We start from the raw sequence: 20,000 nt of genomic DNA, 5'->3' as shown, positions 1-20,000 counted from the left end.
TGGTCTGTGTATCTGTGTGTGTGTGGTCTGTGTATCTGTGTGTGTGGTCTGTGTATCTGTGTGTGTGTGGTCTGTGTATCTGTGTGTGTGTGGTCTGTGTATCTGTGTGTGTGTGGTCTGTGTATGTGGTCTGTGTATGTGTGTGTGTGTGGTCTGTGTATCTGTGTGTGTGTGGTCTGTGTATCTGTGTGTGTGTGGTCTGTGTATCTGTGTGTGTGTGGTCTGTGTATGTGGTCTGTGTATGTGTGTGGTCTGTGTATGTGTGTGTGGTCTGTGTATCTGTGTGTGTGTGGTCTGTGTATCTGTGTGTGTGTGGTCTGTGTATCTGTGTGTGTGTGGTCTGTGTATCTGTGTGTGTGTGGTCTGTGTATCTGTGTGTGTGTGGTCTGTGTATCTGTGTGTGTGGTCTGTGTATCTGTGTGTGTGTGGTCTGTGTATCTGTGTGTGTGTGGTCTGTGTATCTGTGTGTGTGTGGTCTGTGTATGTGGTCTGTGTATGTGTGTGTGTGTGGTCTGTGTATCTGTGTGTGTGTGGTCTGTGTATCTGTGTGTGTGTGGTCTGTGTATCTGTGTGTGTGTGGTCTGTGTATGTGGTCTGTGTATGTGTGTGGTCTGTGTATGTGTGTGTGGTCTGTGTATCTGTGTGTGTGTGGTCTGTGTATCTGTGTGTGTGTGGTCTGTGTATCTGTGTGTGTGTGGTCTGTGTATGTGGTCTGTGTATGTGTGTGGTCTGTGTATGTGTGTGTGGTCTGTGTATCTGTGTGTGTGTGTGGTCTGTGTATGTGTGTGTGTGGTCTGTGTATCTGTGTGTGTGTGGTCTGTGTATGTGGTCTGTGTATCTGTGTGTGTGTGGTCTGTGTATCTGTGTGTGTGTGGTCTGTGTATCTGTGTGTGTGTGGTCTGTGTATGTGGTCTGTGTATGTGTGTGGTCTGTGTATGTGTGTGTGGTCTGTGTATCTGTGTGTGTGTGGTCTGTGTATCTGTGTGTGTGTGGTCTGTGTATCTGTGTGTGTGTGGTCTGTGTATGTGGTCTGTGTATGTGTGTGGTCTGTGTATGTGTGTGTGGTCTGTGTATCTGTGTGTGTGTGTGGTCTGTGTATGTGTGTGTGTGGTCTGTGTATCTGTGTGTGTGTGGTCTGTGTATGTGTGTGTGTGTGGTCTGTGTATCTGTGTGTGTGTGGTCTGTGTATCTGTGTGTGTGTGGTCTGTGTATCTGTGTGTGTGTGGTCTGTGTATGTGGTCTGTGTATGTGTGTGGTCTGTGTATGTGTGTGTGGTCTGTGTATGTGTGTGTGTGTGTGTGGTCTGTGTATGTGTGTGTGTGGTCTGTGTATCTGTGTGTGTGTGGTCTGTGTATGTGTGTGTGTGTGGTCTGTGTATCTGTGTGTGTGTGGTCTGTGTATCTGTGTGTGTGTGGTCTGTGTATGTGGTCTGTGTATGTGTGTGGTCTGTGTATGTGTGTGGTCTGTGTATCTGTGTGTGTGTGGTCTGTGTATGTGTGTGTGTGTGGTCTGTGTATCTGTGTGTGTGTGGTCTGTGTATGTGTGTGTGTGTGTGGTCTGTGTATCTGTGTGTGTGTGGTCTGTGTATGTGGTCTGTGTATGTGTGTGGTCTGTGTATGTGTGTGGTCTGTGTATGTGTGTGTGTCTGTGGTCTGTGTATGTGTGTGGTCTGTGTATGTGTGTGTGTGTGTGGTCTGTGTATGTGGTCTGTGTGTGTGTATGTGTGTGGTCTGTGTATGTGTGTGTGTGGTCTGTGTATGTGGTCTGTGTGTGTGTGTGTGTGGTCTGTGTATGTGTGTGTCTGTGGTCTGTGTGTGTGTATGTGTGTGGTCTGTGTATGTGTGTGTGTGGTCTGTGTATGTGGTATGTGTGTGTGTGGTATGTGTGTGTGTGGTCTGTGTATGTGTGTGTCTGTGGTCTGTGTGTGTGTGTGTGGTCTGTGTATGTGTGTGTCTGTGGTCTGTGTGTGTGTGTGTGGTCTGTGTATGTGTGTGTCTGTGGTCTGTGTGTGTGTGTGTGTGTGTGTGGTCTGTGTATGTGTGTGTCTGTGGTCTGTGTGTGTGTGTGTGGTCTGTGTATGTGTGTGTCTGTGGTCTGTGTGTGTGTGTGTGTGTGTGTGGTCTGTGTATGTGTGTGTCTGTGGTCTGTGTGTGTGTGTGTGTGTGGTCTGTGTATGTGTGTGTGTGGTCTGTGTATGTGGTATGTGTGTGTGTGGTCTGTGTATGTGGTCTGTGTGTATGTGTATGTGTGTGTGTGTGTGGTCCGTGTGTGTGTGTGTTGTCACCGTGCTGGGGGCAGAACTGGGGCATGCTCTGGGGCATGAGCAGCCCTGCCTGATGCTGACAGACGATGTCAGCGATCTCCTGCCGACACGCCCTGCTCCCGGCTCGGTGCAGCGCCGACACAGCGTCTTTTCCCGTGATGTCACACTTACGCACAAAGTCACTGCTGGGGGGCTGGGGTGCCCCCTGGGGTGCCCCCTCCACACTGCCAGGGTCCCCAGGGGGGAGAGCAAGTCCCCCGGCCCCCCCTCGGGGGTCACTGGCATTCCTGCTGCTGGAGGGGTCATGGGGGCGGCCCACGCCCTCTGACCCCGCCGCCGCCCCCACCCCGGGCCACAGGGGGCTGTTGTTGCCCCGCCCCTGCAGGGGGGGCTTGCCCCGGCGCTTGGCGGTGCCCCCGCGGCGGAGGGCGCTGGCGGCCGTGGCGCCCGTCCTCTCCACGCGAGCGTTCCATCGGGCTCCGCTGCGTCCTGATAGGCTGTTCTGGAGCTCCCAGGACGCCGCGTCGCGCTTCGGGTCCTGGCTGTTGTGGTCGGGGAGCTTTGACCTCCGGGTCTTCCTCTGAGGGAGAGAGATACAGACAGGAAGTTAAAACAGATCCAATCAAATCCTCATGTTCCAACACCACACAAGGAGACCACCGACAAACAACCAATCACACGACAGCAGACACTTCTGGAAAGAGGAAAAGATTCACCCTCTAAGAGCCACAATAACAACAGCAGCAGCAGCAGCATGGTCGACCCAGCAGGGTGTTATTAATAGCAGAGCCTTTAGTGGAGTTAATCTGGGAGGGATACACACACACACACACTCAAACGCACATACACACACAGGCATAAACTAAATTATATACACGTGGGCATTCAGATGCACAATGAAGTGATTCACTTAAGAACTTTGAAAAGCCCCAGGCGCAGAGCATGGTATCAACCACACACACGTGTACTCTCTCTCTCTCTCTCTCACACACACACACACAGTTTTAGACAAGCACATGCCAGGACTATGTTCACCATCACCTCCTTCTACCCTACACCTAGAACTGATGTAATGATGTACTGATGTAATGGATTCACTTTGCAGATGCTGTCATCCAAAGTGACATACCAGGGGGATTTGAACCCTGGTACCGCCCTACCACTGATCTGTAGCCGCCCCCATGTGAGTACACAGACTCAGAGTCACGGTGGTGCTGGACTGAAGCAGTTTGAGAAGACACAGACAGAAAATAGGAAACAGCTAGTCTCACTGAAATATTTGAGATGGAGAGAAGGAGCAGAGAGAGAGAGAGAGAGAGAGAGAGAGAGAGAGAGAGAGAGAGAAAAAGAGAGAGAGAGAGAAAAAGAGAGAGAGAGAGAAAAAGAGAGAGAGAGAGAAAAAGAGAGAGAGAGAGAGAGAGAGAGAGAGAGAGAGAGAGAGAGAGAGAGAGAGAGAGAGAGAGAGAGAGAGAGAGAGAAACATAGAAGGGATACTGGATGGAAAAACATAGCAGAACTGTTTTGACTTCTGGCATGGCAGTGTTATAGCTTACCACACTGGAATACTGGACTGTGGATAAGCACTCTCAAATATGCACTGACAGTGTGTGTGTCATAAAAACAACAGTGAGTGGGTTGGCCCCTTCCTGCCCCCGTCAGACTGGCAAGCAGGAGGGAGGGAGGGAGGGAGGGAGGGAGGGAGGGAGGGAGGGAGGGTTGGATGGATGGATGGAGGGAGGGTTGGATGGATGGATGGAGGGTTGGATGGAGGGAGGGAGGGAGGGGGAGGGTTGAATGGATGGATGGAGGGAGGGTTGGATGGAGGGAGGGTTGGCGGGCAGATCTGACCAAAATGTGGGCTCTCTCCAGTCACCACACGCCTTAGACTGACACTGGTGCCAGAGGAGAAGGCAGGCCAGTAATACACACACACACACACACACACACACACAGTCTAGGGTGGGGGCATTAATGAAATACATGTGGCCGTGTTCAAACTGCCTCTGATTAGAGCACATCAGCTAGAATGACTCTCTCACACACTAACCTCTCCCCCTCTCTCACACACTAACCTCTCCCCCTCTCTCACACACTAACCTCTCTCACACACTAACCTCTCCCCCTCTCTCACACACTAACCTCTCCCCCTCTCTCACACACTAATCTCTCCCCCTCTCTCACACACTAACCTCTCCCCCTCTCTCACACACTAACCTCTCCCCCTCTCTCACACACTAACCTCTCCCCCTCTCTCACACACTAACCTCTCTCACACACTAACCTCTCTCACACACTAACCTCTCCCCCTCTCTCACACACTAACCTCTCCCCCTCTCTCACACACTAACCTCTCTCACACACTAACCTCTCCCCCTCTCTCACACACTAACCTCTCTCACACACTAACCTCTCTCACACACTAACCTCTCCCCCTCTCTCACACACTAACCTCTCTCACACACTAACCTCTCCCCCTCTCTCACACACTAACCTCTCCCCCTCTCTCACACACTAACCTCTCCCCCTCTCTCACACACTAACCTCTCCCCCTCTCTCACACACTAACCTCTCCCCCTCTCTCACACACTAACCTCTCCCCCTCTCTCACACACTAATCTCTCCCCCTCTCTCACACACTAACCTCTCCCCCTCTCTCACACACTAACCTCTCCCCCTCTCACACACACTAACCTCTCCCCCTCTCTCACACACTAACCTCTCCCCCTCTCTCACACACTAACCTCTCCCCCTCTCTCACACACTAACCTCTCCCCCTCTCTCACACACTAACCTCTCCCCCTCTCTCACACACTAACCTCTCCCCCTCTCTCACACACTAACCTCTCCCCCTCTCTCACACACTAACCTCTCCCCCTCTCACACACACTAACCTCTCCCCCTCTCTCACACACTAACCTCTCCCCCTCTCTCACACACTAACCTCTCCCCCTCTCTCACACACTAACCTCTCCCCCTCTCACACACACTAACCTCTCCCCCTCTCTCACACACTAACCTCTCCCCCTCTCACACACACTAACCTCTCCCCCTCTCTCACACACTAACCTCTCCCCCTCTCTCACACACTAACCTCTCCCCCTCTCTCACACACTAACCTCTCCCCCTCTCTCACACACTAACCTCTCCCCCTGTCTCACACACACACTCCATCTAAAATGAAACCTAGACACACATTCTATACCTCTCCTTAATGCTCCTTCAGTACTGAGGCAGTCTGCCTCTCTCATGTTCAGTTCAGAGGCAGTGTGCCTCACCAGCCCCTGGACAAGTGGAGTCAGATCATGTCACTTCGACATGCAGCCTAATTTCCTCTGCTCTGCACATCTGCTTTGCACACACAGGAACAGGAAGCCAGGACTCAGAGCAGGAAGATCTCAACAGAAGTCAAAACGTGGACACCACTTCCTCGGAGCAGGAAGGTCCCATTTCCTGTTTACGGATCAAGTCAGGGCTGACAGGAAATTGCATGATGGCTTTTGTAGTTTATCTGGTTGAAAGGAGGGCAGAGATGCCCCCAGAGATGTTGTAGTTCATCACATTATAGTGAACCAGATGAGAGAGTATTGGAGACCCTAGTCTAGAAGCCAGTCATTAAGCCACCTGGTTCTAGTCTCAACACTGCCAGGCTAGAGACAGTGCTGTTCTACATGCTAGCTCATCAGCCTGCATCAGAACACCAGCTAACTGCTCTGCCAGAACACGCTTCACTGGATCCCGGTGTGTGGAGCTCGACACTGCTGGATCAGGCGCTGGGCTGAAGTGACTGAAGGTCTACAGGCCGTCACAGGAACTCAGCGAGGAAGACTTCCTCTTTTCTTCTATCCTTCTCTGCAGCATCTCCCAGGGAGAAACATCTGCTCTGGTGTGCCATCTACCACCTGTCTGCACGCACGCACACACACACACACACACACACACACACACACACACACACACACACACACACACACACACACACACACACACACACACACACACACACACACACACACACACACACACACACACACACACACACACACACACACACACACACACACACACACACACACACACACACACACACACACACACACACACACACACACACAGGGGCTCCACTCCCAGACAGTCTCTCTCTCTCCAACCCTACACACCAGACCCCTGGGGGGCCCCATCTGTTAACAGCTACTCATTACCCAGGGAGGAAGGTGGATGTTCAGGCACCAGGGACACAGCTAGCCAGAGAGCCAGGTGGGCCTCTACTGTTGCCAGGTAACAAGTCCCAGTAACCACAGAAGAAAACTCTCAGTTACCATGGAGTTTGTCGGCTACTGCTTACTTACAGAGCAGAACATGAACATAGAATCAGATTACTAAGATGTAGCAGTAGTGGATGGTAGAAATGGACAAGCTGTCAAATTAAGACACCATCCAAGTTCCTTTTTACTCAAAGATATTCTTGTTTGTGATTACTAGATGGTTGGTAATATTTAGGACTTGCCGGATTGGTACTCTACACCATAAATAACATAATTTGACATGAGAAAATGGTAATAGAATGCTTTCATGCCGACAAGACTAACACGTGACAACACTGAAAACTAATGAATGGAGATTAATATCAGGACAGCGAGACCGCAGAGCTCAAGACTGCCGAGCATTTAGTAGGAACGGGCAGGGGTAAACCTAGACCCTAGTCACATTCCTCATGCTCGCTCGAACTCGTCGCCTGTCAGAAATTGACGTTATCCCGCAAGTCTTGACAACTGCTTCCAATAAGCGCCAGTCTCGTATTCCAGATATTGCATGCATTTCTGTACTTTTCCAGGTCACTTCGAGAGAGTCTCACACTCGACTTTGAATTGAGCTGAATTTGTATGTGAAAATCCAAACCAGAAAAGCTAGGGAACGATACAGATGACAATTATTCTAATTTGGCAGCAACCAATATCGACATGATAAAGCAACTGGCTCGTCTTGGCTTCACTTTGATGGGCTTGCTGGAGTCAAATGACGAGAAGGCTCAACCAAGCGAGATAGTATACTCACAATATACACACAAACTGGCTATCTGCCGACTGGATAGCTACAACAACATCCATCAGACATGCTTTTTGGCAACGCTAGCTTAGCTGGCCATTGAATTAGCTGACAGAAGACGAGCCAGATAGACAAGTGCTACTGGGTTTGCTCGTTTTGAGTCTCCAGCTGGACTCAACTGGCCAACATCTTCCAAGGATCTCCAGCAAGTCACAACAATATGTGTAGTGATCATTAAAATGACGCGAACTATGGATCCACTAATTATTTAAAGACCATGTTTTGACGTGTGCGTGACAATTTCAGAAAGGAACACGCAGTTGCAAACAAATAATGAAAGCAGAAGTTCGCTTTCATCCGTACCCCGGCGGGCGCCCACAACTAAACTGAAGTAATATCCACAGAAGCAACGGTAAACAGCTTATGTTTAGCTCGTCACAGACCCTACACGTATTGTTGACATGGCGATCACACAAGTCCTTTACTCTCACCTCTGCGTCGCTCTCTTCAAGACTCAGGCTCCAGGAGACGAGTCCTTGAATCAGCAGAAGCGTTAGCGCGGCGGCAATCGCTAGTTTGTATCGTCGGAGGAGCTTCAGTACCCGGACGCTGGCCACCATTTTTCCGACTCTCCTCTTACGTTAGCGCGTGTGCGAAAGAGATTTCTGAGATGAGCGCGCACGCAAAGTTACGCTACCCGTTGCTTCAGGTGCAAGTTTCTGCCCTGTTGCGTCGGTTTCCTGATGTAGTAAAGCCTCCATACAAACGAATTAATGAATGCAACTCAATGTATAGGCCAAAAAACAGCATAGCAGTACCTGCTAGTAAAGTTATCACTTTTTTTTTATCATGAGACTTTCAATCATGAGACGTTCAATCATGAGACTCAATCATGAAAACAAGACACATCTAAAATCTATTTTGAATAGAGTAGCCCATGGCTCATATTTTTATAGTAGCCTAGCTATATTTGCAAACACACTATAAAATCCATCGGTAAAACGTTTCTACACTTTTGTTTTGGACCAGCAGGTGGAACTATCTCCGTGTTGCAGTCCTGGCCGTCTCCAAGGTAACCAGCAACTCCACCGAGAAATGCAAAGACTGCCTGGAGCTAGTCTGAATCCTATCGGGATTTCCATCAACAAAGACAATCATTTTACAAAGTTATTGCCTTCACACATTTTGGGATTTAGCTGGTGTGTTCGATAGGAGTCCCAGTTAATCAGAGAAAGACCAAAGTCTGTTAAAATATTTCTTCGTAAAACTGGTCGATTGAAACACCTGGATTTTTTTTTGCTTACAAGTAGACTAGCTACAGTAACTACTGTAGCTGGGATGTAAAAGTTGCTAAGTTTGAGCCATGCTAGAGGCCGGGCCAACGTGACCAGATAGTAGGCTATGCATGAAAATTTACCCATTTGGTGACTACACGCGTTTGTCATCAATTTCTGGTGTCCCCAGCGGCAACGTCACGGGATTGGAGAGAGCGACAGCGAGTGGGAGAGCGTCAGGACTCAAATACTGAGGCATGTTCATCGAGATAGTCAGATCCGACTTTCGGACAGAGCACACTGCACTCGCATGTCTCGCTGTGACGGTAACGGGACAGGGAATAACGGCGCAACATAGGCTACTACTTCTCAATAACAGAACAGAGTTTTTGTCAAAGGCTGAAGGGTTGACAATACGACAGAATTAATCAGAAATGTCCACCGGCAATACCACTACTCCTTCGCTCAGATCCGATCAGCTCACGATCATCGTTGCTTCGTGTAAGTTGATCAATAAGATACTTATTATATTGTAATGGTGTTGAAATTTGTGCAGAATATTTAAATGCTCACTAATCTTATGTAGTCTGAATAAATAAGTTAAAATAAAGCATTTTTACAGAAAATGTTTCTGTTGTAACAACACAACTAATTGGCCGATACGACATAGAGATAACTGAAGACGTGTAGAGAAACATGTATTTGGTAAACGTAGTAGGCAGTTGGAAAACGTAGAGGTTTATTTCCCTCTCAATGCAAACAGAGGTGATAAGATAAGGACGAAGTATTACATTTATTTACCGGAGCTCAGATTAGGCTCCTGTCAGCTATTTGCTTATCAAATTAAACTGAAGTGTTTTTCATACAATCTCTTCTCATATTAACCGTTATCTAATATGATATGATAAAAGCCGAGACTAGTTCCATTGGAACTAAACAGCACAGGACGTATCAAATTGGAAGTACAGTGCTTGGTTGAAAGAACATAAACTGTGTAAAACAAATTGACACCCACCCCTCTTATCATAAATCAACAATATGTATTTTACTGAATGAGAGAATGGAAAGAGACTACCTCACATAATTATTGATTACACACTTGTCAACAGGCATTTCATGGTTTTGATGTCCCTGGTGTTCATCAGAACCAGTTCTCTCCAGATCTAACTCTTAACAACATTATAAAGCTTTTCTTACAAGCAACATCACAAAGGACTTCCCAGTTACCCACAGATCAGTAACGATAAACAACTTAAACCCTCAGAGAAGGCAGGGGAAAACTCAGCCTCAGTCTGTGCCCTCCTCAGTCTGTCTCTCATGAGGGACAGGGATCGTCATGGAAACCAACCCTGCCAGCCAAAAGGCTGATCACCTCTCTGTTAACATTGTTGTTGTCCTTTTCTCTCGCCTCTCCTCCCTTCTTTCTTGGTTCTCTAGTTTCTTCCATCGTGTTCTTCGTGGTGGTGGTGGTGCTGTTGGCGATTGTCTACAGGAAGGACCCGCTGTGCTGCAGGGCCCGATCCTACCAGGCCTCACATGGAGATATGGTACGCTTCCCCTTTAGAACTCTCTGTTTACACGAGGATATGGTTCCACTATAGAACTCTCTGTTTACACGAAGATATGGTTCCACTATAGAACTCTCTGTTTACACGAAGATATGGTTCCACTATAGAACTCTCTGTTTACACGAAGATATGGTTCCACTCTAGAACTCTCTGTTTACACGAAGATATGGTTCCACTATAGAACTCTCTGTTTACACGAAGATATGGTTCCACTATAGAACTTTCCATCTTAGAACTCTCTGTTCACATGAAGAAATTGTCCTCCTCTAGAACTCTCCAATGTAGAACTCTGTGTACACAAAGATATGCTTCCACTCTAGAACTCTCTGTGTACAGATTACAAACATTTCACACATTGTAGTATTCTGTTAGATGATGGTGAACACGTTTTTGAAACTGTGCTGCTTAGCCAAAATAAATCATACCTGGTTTACCTTCACTACAAACCATAACACATTTAATACCCAAGCAGGAAGTTTGCACCACAGGCAGAGAAATATATGATTGTATAGCTGTGTTAAGCCACAGTCAAACAAAGGGAAATCGTTTAGGATTTGTAAAACAGCTTATTTGTTTTACTGTTTTGACCATTATCTCTGTCCCATAAGAAGTCTGACTAGAACAAGATTCATTCTAACAGAGTTCACTGTGGCCACAGGGAGAGAAACTCATACAAAGCACAGATTTGCGAAACAGTTTTACACAATACTGATAAGGCTAAAGCAAGTGACCAAGGCCAGAAACAGCATGCAAAATCACAGTAGCGCTCTAGAGAGATGTCAGACTCAATTAGCATGGGTGTGGAAAGAGACTCTGAGTTAATGTGATATGATCACCGAGGGTGAGACCAGAGATTTGCATTGATGGAATTAGCATCAGATGTGCATCTCTCTTATTAATCCTTTTCTTTCTTTCTTTCTTTCTTTCTTTCTTTTGTTAATTATTTCTTTCTGTCTTTCTTTCAGTAATTTCTCTCTCTGACACTCTCTCTTGCGCGCTCCATTGGTTACGGTTAGACCTCACAACAGTCCATGTGTGTTCAGGGGGACAGCACGACACAGGAAGTAGCGGACAGGAAGTAGAAACTGTCACTCGCCATCTCTTTCCATCACCCAGATTTCCTCTTCCTGTCCAGGGTTGCAGTGTTAAGGGGTGGGGGATTGGACGTGAGGGGCAAGGGGGCATACTGCGTGTATGTTGCGGGGGTCTAACCCTGGTCTCTGCTCGTCAGGCCCCAGGGTCTGCCATTAGACCAAGTCGTGAGGCGGGCTCCTGGTCCGAGGGCAGTGTTGGGTCTCTGATATCTAGTCAGGGATCCTCAGGAGAGCTTCTGATGCAGCTCTGCCACCGCACCGGCCGGGGCTCACACACACACACACAAAGGAAACAGGAAACACTCCGATCAGCTCTGCTATATTTAGCTCCGGCTTCAGCGGAGCAAGAGATATTGACCCCCCCCCCCCCCCCGCGCCGCACCCCGCCCCCCCAGCCCTGAATGGGGGATCAGACAGCACCATGGCCTCCTCAGTGTCTAATCACAGCTCCAGCCTGAGCAGGAGGCCTGCATGGCAAACACAGGAGGACATATGTAAACATAAAGATTCACGTTGACACCCAGCGTAAACAATGTCGCACGGAGGTGACCTTCGACAGCTCAGGAGGTGACACGGAGCTGGGGTTTGTGTGTGTGTGAGGGTGCTCAGTCACCTGTGGCTGTGTTTGCCTAACTAGAGTTTCAGAGAAGTGATGAACGCAAAACGAGCAGTGAACTCGCACTCGGAGTGATGTATTGTGGCTTTGTGATGACATCACTGTCTCTGAGAATGAAGGTGGTGTGTGTTGTTCCTGGACACACACACACACACATATCAACAACACGTCACATCAACATGGAACCCACATGGAAACCCTTGTTGTTTGTTACCTCTGTAGGTGGCTCACTCTCATGAGTCCACTGGGCGCAGAGTCCCTCTCTCTCTTCCCCCTGTCTCATGCCCCTGCTCGCTCTCTCTCTCTTCCCCCTGTCTCATGCCCCTGCTCGCTCTCTCTCTCTCTTCCCCCTGTCTCATGCCCCTGCTCGCTCTCTCTCTCTCTTCCCCCTGTCTCATGCCCCTGCTCGCTCTCTCTCTCTCTTCCCCCTGTCTCATGCCCCTGCTCGCTCTCTCTCTCTCTTCCCCCTGTCTCATGCCCCTGCTCGCTCTCTCTCTCTCTTCCCCCTGTCTCATGCCCCTGCTCGCTCTCTCTCTCTCTTCCCCCTGTCTCATGCCCCTGCTCGCTCTCTCTCTCTCTCTTCCCCCTGTCTCATGCCCCTGCTCGCTCTCTCTCTCTCTTCCCCCTGTCTCATGCCCCTGCTCGCTCTCTCTCTCTCTCTCTCTCTCTCTCTCTCTCTCTCTCTCTCTCTCTCTCTCTCTCTTCTCTCTCTCTCTGTCTCTCTCTGTCTCTCTCTCTTTCTCCCACTTCTTATCTCTCATCCCTCTCTTCTGTCAGTGAGTCGTAGCTGCATACCTTTCCCTGCTCCAGTTTGGCTCCTGAATGGCGTCTGGGTGTGGGGCCCGTGGGGGACTCGGTGTGGAGGGACCCGGGGACAAAGGCTGTCCTCCAGGTCCCCGAGCTGGAAGCGGCCCCTCTGAAGCCCGGGCCCTCCCCCGACCTCAGACCTGATTTAACACGCTGGTGCTCTTTCACACAGGGAGGGGCTGGATCTGAACCTGATAACAAAGAAACTCTCCCTCTATTTCTCCCCTGGGGACTCTGATTTTCTTCTTCTCTCCTTAGAAGAGAGAGAGAGAGTAAGAGAGAGAGAGAGTTGGGCAGCGAGAGTAGGTGACCTTTGACATCACCATTTCTTTGGCGTCTCATTTGGCCACATCCTGCAAGGGGTCGGCACCAGGGGTCAAAGGTCAAAGAGTGCGAGTGATGTCACAGTTCAGACGAGACAGAGATGAATGTTTCAGGAATCAGGTGACGGCACCGGTCTGTTAATGTCACTTACTGTCTCTCAGACACTTGGCTGGATTATGGAAGACATTATCCTCCTAATCCCATGCTGTACTCTGTCATTTTAGGTTGGATACTTTACGATGTATCTAGTAAACACAGATTGTTACTTGACTCTTACCACTGAAATTCTGTATTATTCTGTTTGTTTGCTGCCATCTTCTCCTTTCTAAATGCATGTTGTACATGTTTTGGATAAAAACATCTCAATTCGAAATGACAATTTTTTTTTATTGGTAATCCCCCAATCCAGATTAGCCTCATAGAGATTACAGATGCTGTAAATGGCTTGGTGATCGCTGCGTTCCTGATTCCGCCCCTCAGTCAGATGGCTAATTGACTTTGTTGCCATAATGACGCGGGAGGGTAGTAAAGTTTTGTGAAGCACGCTCGTTAATCTCACTACCTGCAGCGCGCACAAGAGGAGGAGGCTGAAGGAGGGGGGTGTTTTGTTGCCCTGGGCAGCACTGGTGACACAGCAGGGATACTGCCATTGTTCACACACACACACAAAGACACTCTTTTAGAAGCAGAGGTAATCACCTAGTTTTCCGGCAGAGAAGGGAGGTCCCCCGACTGCTCTGGTCTGGGGTGGGGGGGCTGCTGGTTAGAAGGGGAGATGTTCTGGCAAGGGGGAGGGGGGGGTGCAGTCCTGGGAGAGGTGGGGCGGTCCTGGTTTGGGAAACGAGAGGTCGTTTCTCTGGCTGGGTGATTTATGGTACTGCTGAACAAGGTGGCGGCAGCCTGAGTTAAATAAGGCGTGAACACTGCCCAATTAGGCTGAAGTTAGGGGGTTCTTAGCTCATTGGGAAGTCGGGGAGAACATGAGGAACATGGAGAGGGACAGGGGAACCCCCCCCCTCACTGATCACATAGTCGTTAGTTAGACAGTTTAATCATAGTTCACTGGTGGTGTTCACTGCTTTTAACTCTACCAGACTCCTCCCAGATCACTGTTGACAACCTCAAATCTCTCTCTCTCTCTATTTATCTGCCTCTCTCCCACCTCTCTCTTCCTGTCACACTCTCTCATCCTGTCTCTCTCTCTTTCAAACACTCTCACACACACTCACACACACACGTGTATAAACTCAGACACACACTGATCTGTGCCTGCTCTTGTCTCCAGGAAGTCCCTCCTCAGTACTACAGCAGCAGGCAGACCTTAGTGGGCTCCCCCTGTCTGGAACACACTCACAGCATCATGGGGGACAACGCGCCGGTACGAAACACACACACACACATACACACACACACACACACACAGTGATACATACACACACACAGTGATACATACACACACACACACAGTGATACATACACACACACACACACAGTGATACATACACACACACACAGTGATACATACACACACACACACAGTGATACATACACACACACACACACACACAGTGATACATACACACACACACACACACACACAGTGATACATACACACACACACACACACAGTGATACATACACACACACACACACACACACACAGTGATACATACACACACACACACACACAGTGATACATACACACACACACACACACACACAGTGATACATACACACACACACACACACACACAGTGATACATACACACACACACACACACAGTGATACATACACACACTTTCTCATCCAAACGTCTCTGCAGAAACCTGAAGGACCAAAGCTTTACCAGACACATATCTCACTTTCCAACCGTGTGTGTGTTCCAGCCAGGCCAGCTGTTCTATGTGGGCCTGCCCTCCAGCTACCGGCTGCCTCCCCTGGAGGACTCTCTCCCTCGCCTGCCGTCCTACGAGAGTGTGAGGAAGAAGGATCGGCAGAGACACATCCACATGATGATAGCGGACCGCTTTGGACTCAACTCCTCTGGCATCACTGAGGTGAGACTGAGGGGCCGAGCAGCACTGGTCCTTCTGTCCTCTCCTCTGGAGGGGGGGTGGGGGGGGGGGGGGGTGGGTAGGTGTGTGTGTTATGGTCCTCCTGGGGTGTCGATCGTGGGCCGGGCGAAGCGGTTGACTTACGCCCGGGCTAACAGGATAATGAGACAAGGCATGTCAAATATAATTAAGGCTCGCAGCATCCAGAATGTAAATACTGGAGAAGAATGTAGCTTTGTGTTTTCCTCGCTCTCTCCCCTGCCCCCTCCTCTACACACTCACACACACTCTCACACACACACACACTCACACACAGTCCTTTATGATCCTTTATTAAATAACATTGTTTACCCTGTCCCTACATCACGCTCTACACTCATTCTGAGTACCAACTTGTTAGACAGCCAGGAACTCAGCCAGCCAGTAAACCAGCCAGCTAGCCAGTCCTTTCAGTTAGTCAGTCAGTTGCATTCAGGAGCCCATGTCAAGACAGACAACATAGATCTATTCTCATTGTTCTGATCTCTAGATATCATGTATCATGCCGGATTTTCCAGTTAGGGTTAGCATGCTATGTGTGTCTCAGTAATGTGATATTGATATCTGGCCGCAGCGTGCGGATGCTTGCCACAGTGCAGCACACAGTACCAGGACCAGGGCAGCTCTAAACATCAGATTGAGTCAGGTCTATTAAGCTGGGTAAGTGGAACCCAGAGTTAAGAATGGACCATGTGACTACCCTCCGCTTTCCTCTCCTCTTCTCCATCACTCTCCCTCTCCTATTCCTGTCCTCTAACTCCCTCCCCCCTCCTCCCCCCCAGGCCCCTCCCACCTACGAGGAGAGCATCCGCCAGTCCATGGAGGCTTCCTACGATGTGGAAGCCGCCACCCCCCCCCCAGAAGACCCAGACACGGAGCCTGACGCCCTGCCCGGCAGGCCCACGCTGACCCCCTCGCCCCATGACGGCCCTCTCCCTGTATGAATACAGGGCCTGGGTTCATGACATCAGGCCAATGACTTTGGGTGCATTTGATTCGGTTCATAGTTGACCACTTGTACAAGTGATCCATTGGTTTATTTGCACTGGGTGAGTTCAATCAGGGCAGCTGTGTTTTCGACTGTATTTGGAGACAGTGATTGGCCCAGGTAGTACATGGAAACTACACTGCCCTACACCCTCCTGCCTGTGTATCTGTCTATCAGTCTGCCTGCCTGCCTGCCTGCCTGTCTGTCTGTCTGTCTGCCTGTCTGTCTCCCTGCCTGCCTGCCTGTCTGTCTGTCTGTCTGCCTGTCTGTCTGCCTGTCTGCCTGTCTGCCTGTCTGTCTGCCTGTCTGCCTGTCTGTCTGTCTGCCTGTCTGTCTGCCTGTCTGCCTGTCTGTCTGTCTGTCTGCCTGTCTGCCTGTCTGTCTGTCTGCCTGTCTGTCTGCCTGTCTGCCTGTCTGCCTGTCTGTCTGCCTGTCTGCCTGTCTGTCTGTCTGCCTGTCTGTCTGCCTGTCTGCCTGTCTGTCTGTCTGTCTGTCTGTCTGCCTGTCTGCCTGTCTGCCTGTCTGTCTGTCTGTCTGTCTGTCTGCCTGTCTGTCTGTCTGTCTGCCTGTCTGCCTGTCTGCCTGTCTGTCTGTCTGCCTGTCTGTCTGTCTGCCTGTCTGCCTGTCTGCCTGTCTGTCTGTCTCCCTGCCTGCCTGCCTGCCTGTCTGCCTGTCTGTCTGTCTGCCTGTCTGCCTGTCTGCCTGTCTGCCTGTCTGCCTGTCTGTCTGCCTGTCTGTCTGCCTGTCTGTCTGTCTGTCTGCCTGTCTGTCTGTCTGTCTGCCTGTCTGCCTGTCTGTCTGCCTGTCTGTCTGTCTGTCTGTCTGTCTGCCTGTCTGCCTGTCTGCCTGTCTGTCTGCCTGTCTGTCTGTCTGTCTGCCTGTCTGTCTCCCTGAGGTGGCTGGTCCACCTACTTAATGAATGTTGTTTTTATTTTTATTTTTTAACGTTTGTCAGATCTTGAACTGCATTCCTCGAGAAACAGAAAAATCAACAGTTGATTTAGAAATGTATGTTTGTGTCTATCAAGAGTGGTTCTACTCTTTCCGTGCCAAAAATTTGCCTCCAGGTTCCTCCAGGCAGCTGAATCTGTCCTCCAGGCAGCTGAATCTGTGATCAGATCTGAGCTGCCTACTGTGTAGAACAGAAATACTAACAGATTTAATGTATGTCACGACTTGTGACATACATTGATGGCTTCTGATGGCTTCTGTAAACCAGGCACACACATTAAGTTCTCAGTTACAGTTACATGTAAATAAAACGTCTTGTTGGTTGTAAACCCATTTTTCCAGACAGTTTATTGTCTCTCAACAGCAAGACATGAGGGAAGAACATGCCAGACCTTGAGAGGCAGATCTCTGCCATCTGCTGGACACTTAGGGAAGAGCAGGGGCTTTATCTCTTAATCAATATAGTTGACACTTTTCTACATAGCGACATCACAGACACCCCCTACTCCCTACTTTCAACAATTGACATCATTATATTGAAGTCACAAGAGGAGGGTGAGAGAGGGCATGGACGTCTAAGGACAGAGTTTCCTAAGTCTCTCACCGCTGGGTTCCACAGCTGGGTTCCACAGCTGGAATCTGCCTGGAGGAAGAACCGGACAGAGTACTCACAGTCCCCTCACAGAGGAACACTAACCCTAACCACCAGAACATCCCTATTAGCCCTCACTCACAGAGACAACAGACGCAACTGTTCGCTGCTAATCTCTCATCCGTTCCGTTAGAAGGATACAATTCCAGATAGGCCTTGTGTTGTTCATTAAGCAAGTTTGGGGGTCGCGCGGGGGTCACCTGATCTGTCGAATGGTGGATTATTGAGTGCAGAGGTTGTGAGTCCTGACCTTCCTCTCTCATGTCTGAGACTAGGTAGCTCATTAGGCATGCTGTGTTAGTGTTCATCATAAACTACTGGAGCCTGGAGACAGAGCTGCTGCTTTGTTTGAACTAGAATTACTTTCTGATCAACTGTCAGATTATATAGAAGCAGCGCAAACAGTGAAAGTGTTTTAGTGTTTATTCAACAAAGCCCTTCAGGTCCTTAAATCTCCTCAAAGTGCCCTGATGTAGCTGTCCTTGTTAGTGGAGTTTGGAATATGTCATATATCCGAAACACGTGTATCTATTTACGTTAGGTACGCAGTAAAAAAAATAAAAAATAAAACAAAAGTCTGCCAGTGGTTTGCAGCAGAACCATATGGCTCTGGGTCGCAGTGGCTCAATACACAACAAACATGGCTGCCCGCTTGGTCCGTCTTCGGTCAGATTCCATACACACGGAAACGGACGAACAATCTTCGACCACACGGCAGTGTTGTATGTAAACAGGGTCAGTCATACTGCAGCATGCAGACCATCGACTGAATCATAGCGGTGGAAATCTTCACAAGTGGCTCAATCATACCAAAGAACCTTCTCCTCAACTGCACAAGGTGAGTCGTGCAGGTTTGTAATAAGCCAGGTGTCGTGTGATTTTATTTAAACTTATAAAACAGAAAAGAAAAAAAGAAATGCTACATCGCAACAAATTTAACGTCGCTGCATGCAAAGCATTCCATTGTCCATGTCGAAATGTCAATATGCAATGCAAAACAATTGTTGATTAGACGTTTCGCAATGTCAGCCAAGGGTATTTGCCTCATTAATATTAACAGCGCCAGCTCGGTGTGTATCGCAGCTATACCGCAAAGTCACAGGAGCGACGTACGGTTACCTGGTGCGGTGCGCAAAACACGAAACTGGGTCAGGAGTCTGCTGCGTCACGCTTTCACCCACAGGTGAAGCCTTCGAAGTCTTCAAATATAAATCAAGATATTAACAAAGATATTCACTTTAAATGACTAGTTCTGTAATGTCTAGTAATGCTAGGTTCCTCACTGAGAGATTAATTTCTATGGGTAACATGACATAACAGGGTAATGTTATAACATTTCCCTGTTCTGTCCCTCAGGCAGGCAGTTATTGTTATTTTGCTTCACTCAGCACTGCCATACGACAAATGTGCCATTGCGGGAATTAATACAGCAAGTGGTAATAGATTAGGATCTTAGAAAGAAAACACCTTATTTTTGTTAGTGTGCATGCTGGCTTTATCTTTTAACCGTTAATGTAGGCCTATACATTGTTCCCCGTTAATGTGTCCCTTCGTGAAAATTGCTTATAATTAAAGTTGTCTGCTGGATGTGTGATTTTGGTTAGAAACATGAATCGGAGCAAGGCCCATAATAATCCAATAATCCAATGGTAGGATTTTGAGGGAAAATGTTCTAACCGAATTTAATTGTTTTGAGTTGGAGTGGTCCGAACACAATCGATATCTTGGGTACAGAACTCATGTCCTGCATTCAGCTACAGATGGTTTGTTATTTCGGGCTGGTTAATTCTCTTTGAAGTGCGTGCTGTTGTGTGGTTTAAAGGGATGTCTACTGTAGAGGAACTGTAAACCCTGTTTGGAAGCTCTGCTGTCTAATCCGGCTACAGCCCAGAGACACACTGACTATCCTCACGTGTCACATTCACCCTGCTAGTAACAACACAGCAGCCCTGGACCAAGGAGTCTTTGTGTGTGTGATAAGTGTTGTGTTAGTGGAGTGTGTCTAGGTTTGTGAGTGTGTGTTTCTGTATCTGTGTGTATAGAGAAGTATCTCCTGTGCTGTTATGGAAAAATGTGTGTCTCCTTCATCCTGGTGTTTAAGGATTGCCAACAGCACCAGTACATCAACATGTGCACATCCTGGTCTTGGGTGACAGGGTGATTGTGTTTTTGTTCACACACCAAGGGCAGCACTAACAGCTTGGAAACTAGTAAATTACTGTTCAGAGGACAGAGAAGACAACAGTTCCTTAAGGCTATGTAACAATCTGTTAATGGTTGAGGCTAGTTATTTCCAGACTAGCCAGGCTGAATATGATTTAGTCAG

The 20,000-nt window shown here is 48.6% G+C and overlaps 3 protein-coding genes across 4 annotated transcripts in view; 2 read left to right on the top strand and 1 right to left on the bottom strand.

Moving 5' to 3' along the window:
• xylt2 (xylosyltransferase II) overlaps nucleotides 1-8,006 on the bottom strand; it is a 16,822-nt gene extending 8,816 nt beyond the window's left edge. Inside the window, 2 exon segments of the mRNA XM_062486171.1 lie at nucleotides 2,285-2,843; nucleotides 7,798-8,006. Coding sequence (XP_062342155.1) covers nucleotides 2,285-2,843; nucleotides 7,798-7,926 — 688 coding nt within the window. The 5' untranslated portion in view covers nucleotides 7,927-8,006.
• Nucleotides 8,007-8,652: 646 nt separating this feature from the next.
• si:ch73-364h19.1 (uncharacterized) lies at nucleotides 8,653-17,459 on the top strand. 2 transcript variants are annotated; one of them, XM_062486918.1, is made up of 5 exons: nucleotides 8,653-9,081; nucleotides 10,018-10,127; nucleotides 14,275-14,367; nucleotides 14,877-15,047; nucleotides 15,866-17,459. In XM_062486918.1, the coding sequence occupies exons 1-5, from the start codon at nucleotides 9,015-9,017 to the stop codon at nucleotides 16,025-16,027; spliced, it is 603 nt and encodes a 200-aa protein (XP_062342902.1). In that variant the 5' UTR covers nucleotides 8,653-9,014; the 3' UTR covers nucleotides 16,028-17,459. The 2 variants fall into 2 exon arrangements, with proteins under 2 accessions (XP_062342902.1, XP_062342910.1); XM_062486926.1 differs by lacking the exon at nucleotides 14,275-14,367.
• A 945-nt stretch (nucleotides 17,460-18,404) lies between these two features.
• Nucleotides 18,405-20,000, top strand: part of LOC134040325 (butyrophilin subfamily 1 member A1-like) — a 6,186-nt gene continuing 4,590 nt past the window's right edge. Inside the window, exon 1 of the mRNA XM_062486412.1 lies at nucleotides 18,405-18,512. The gene's annotated coding sequence lies outside the window, so the exon portion shown is untranslated. The remainder of the gene's footprint in view (nucleotides 18,513-20,000) is intronic.

The sequence above is a fragment of the Osmerus eperlanus genome, chromosome 2, assembly GCF_963692335.1.
Source record: "Osmerus eperlanus chromosome 2, fOsmEpe2.1, whole genome shotgun sequence".
Taxonomy (NCBI): domain Eukaryota; kingdom Metazoa; phylum Chordata; class Actinopteri; order Osmeriformes; family Osmeridae; genus Osmerus; species Osmerus eperlanus.
Note: the sequence above shows the minus strand (reverse complement) of the source record. Positions and strands in the feature narration are given on the sequence as shown.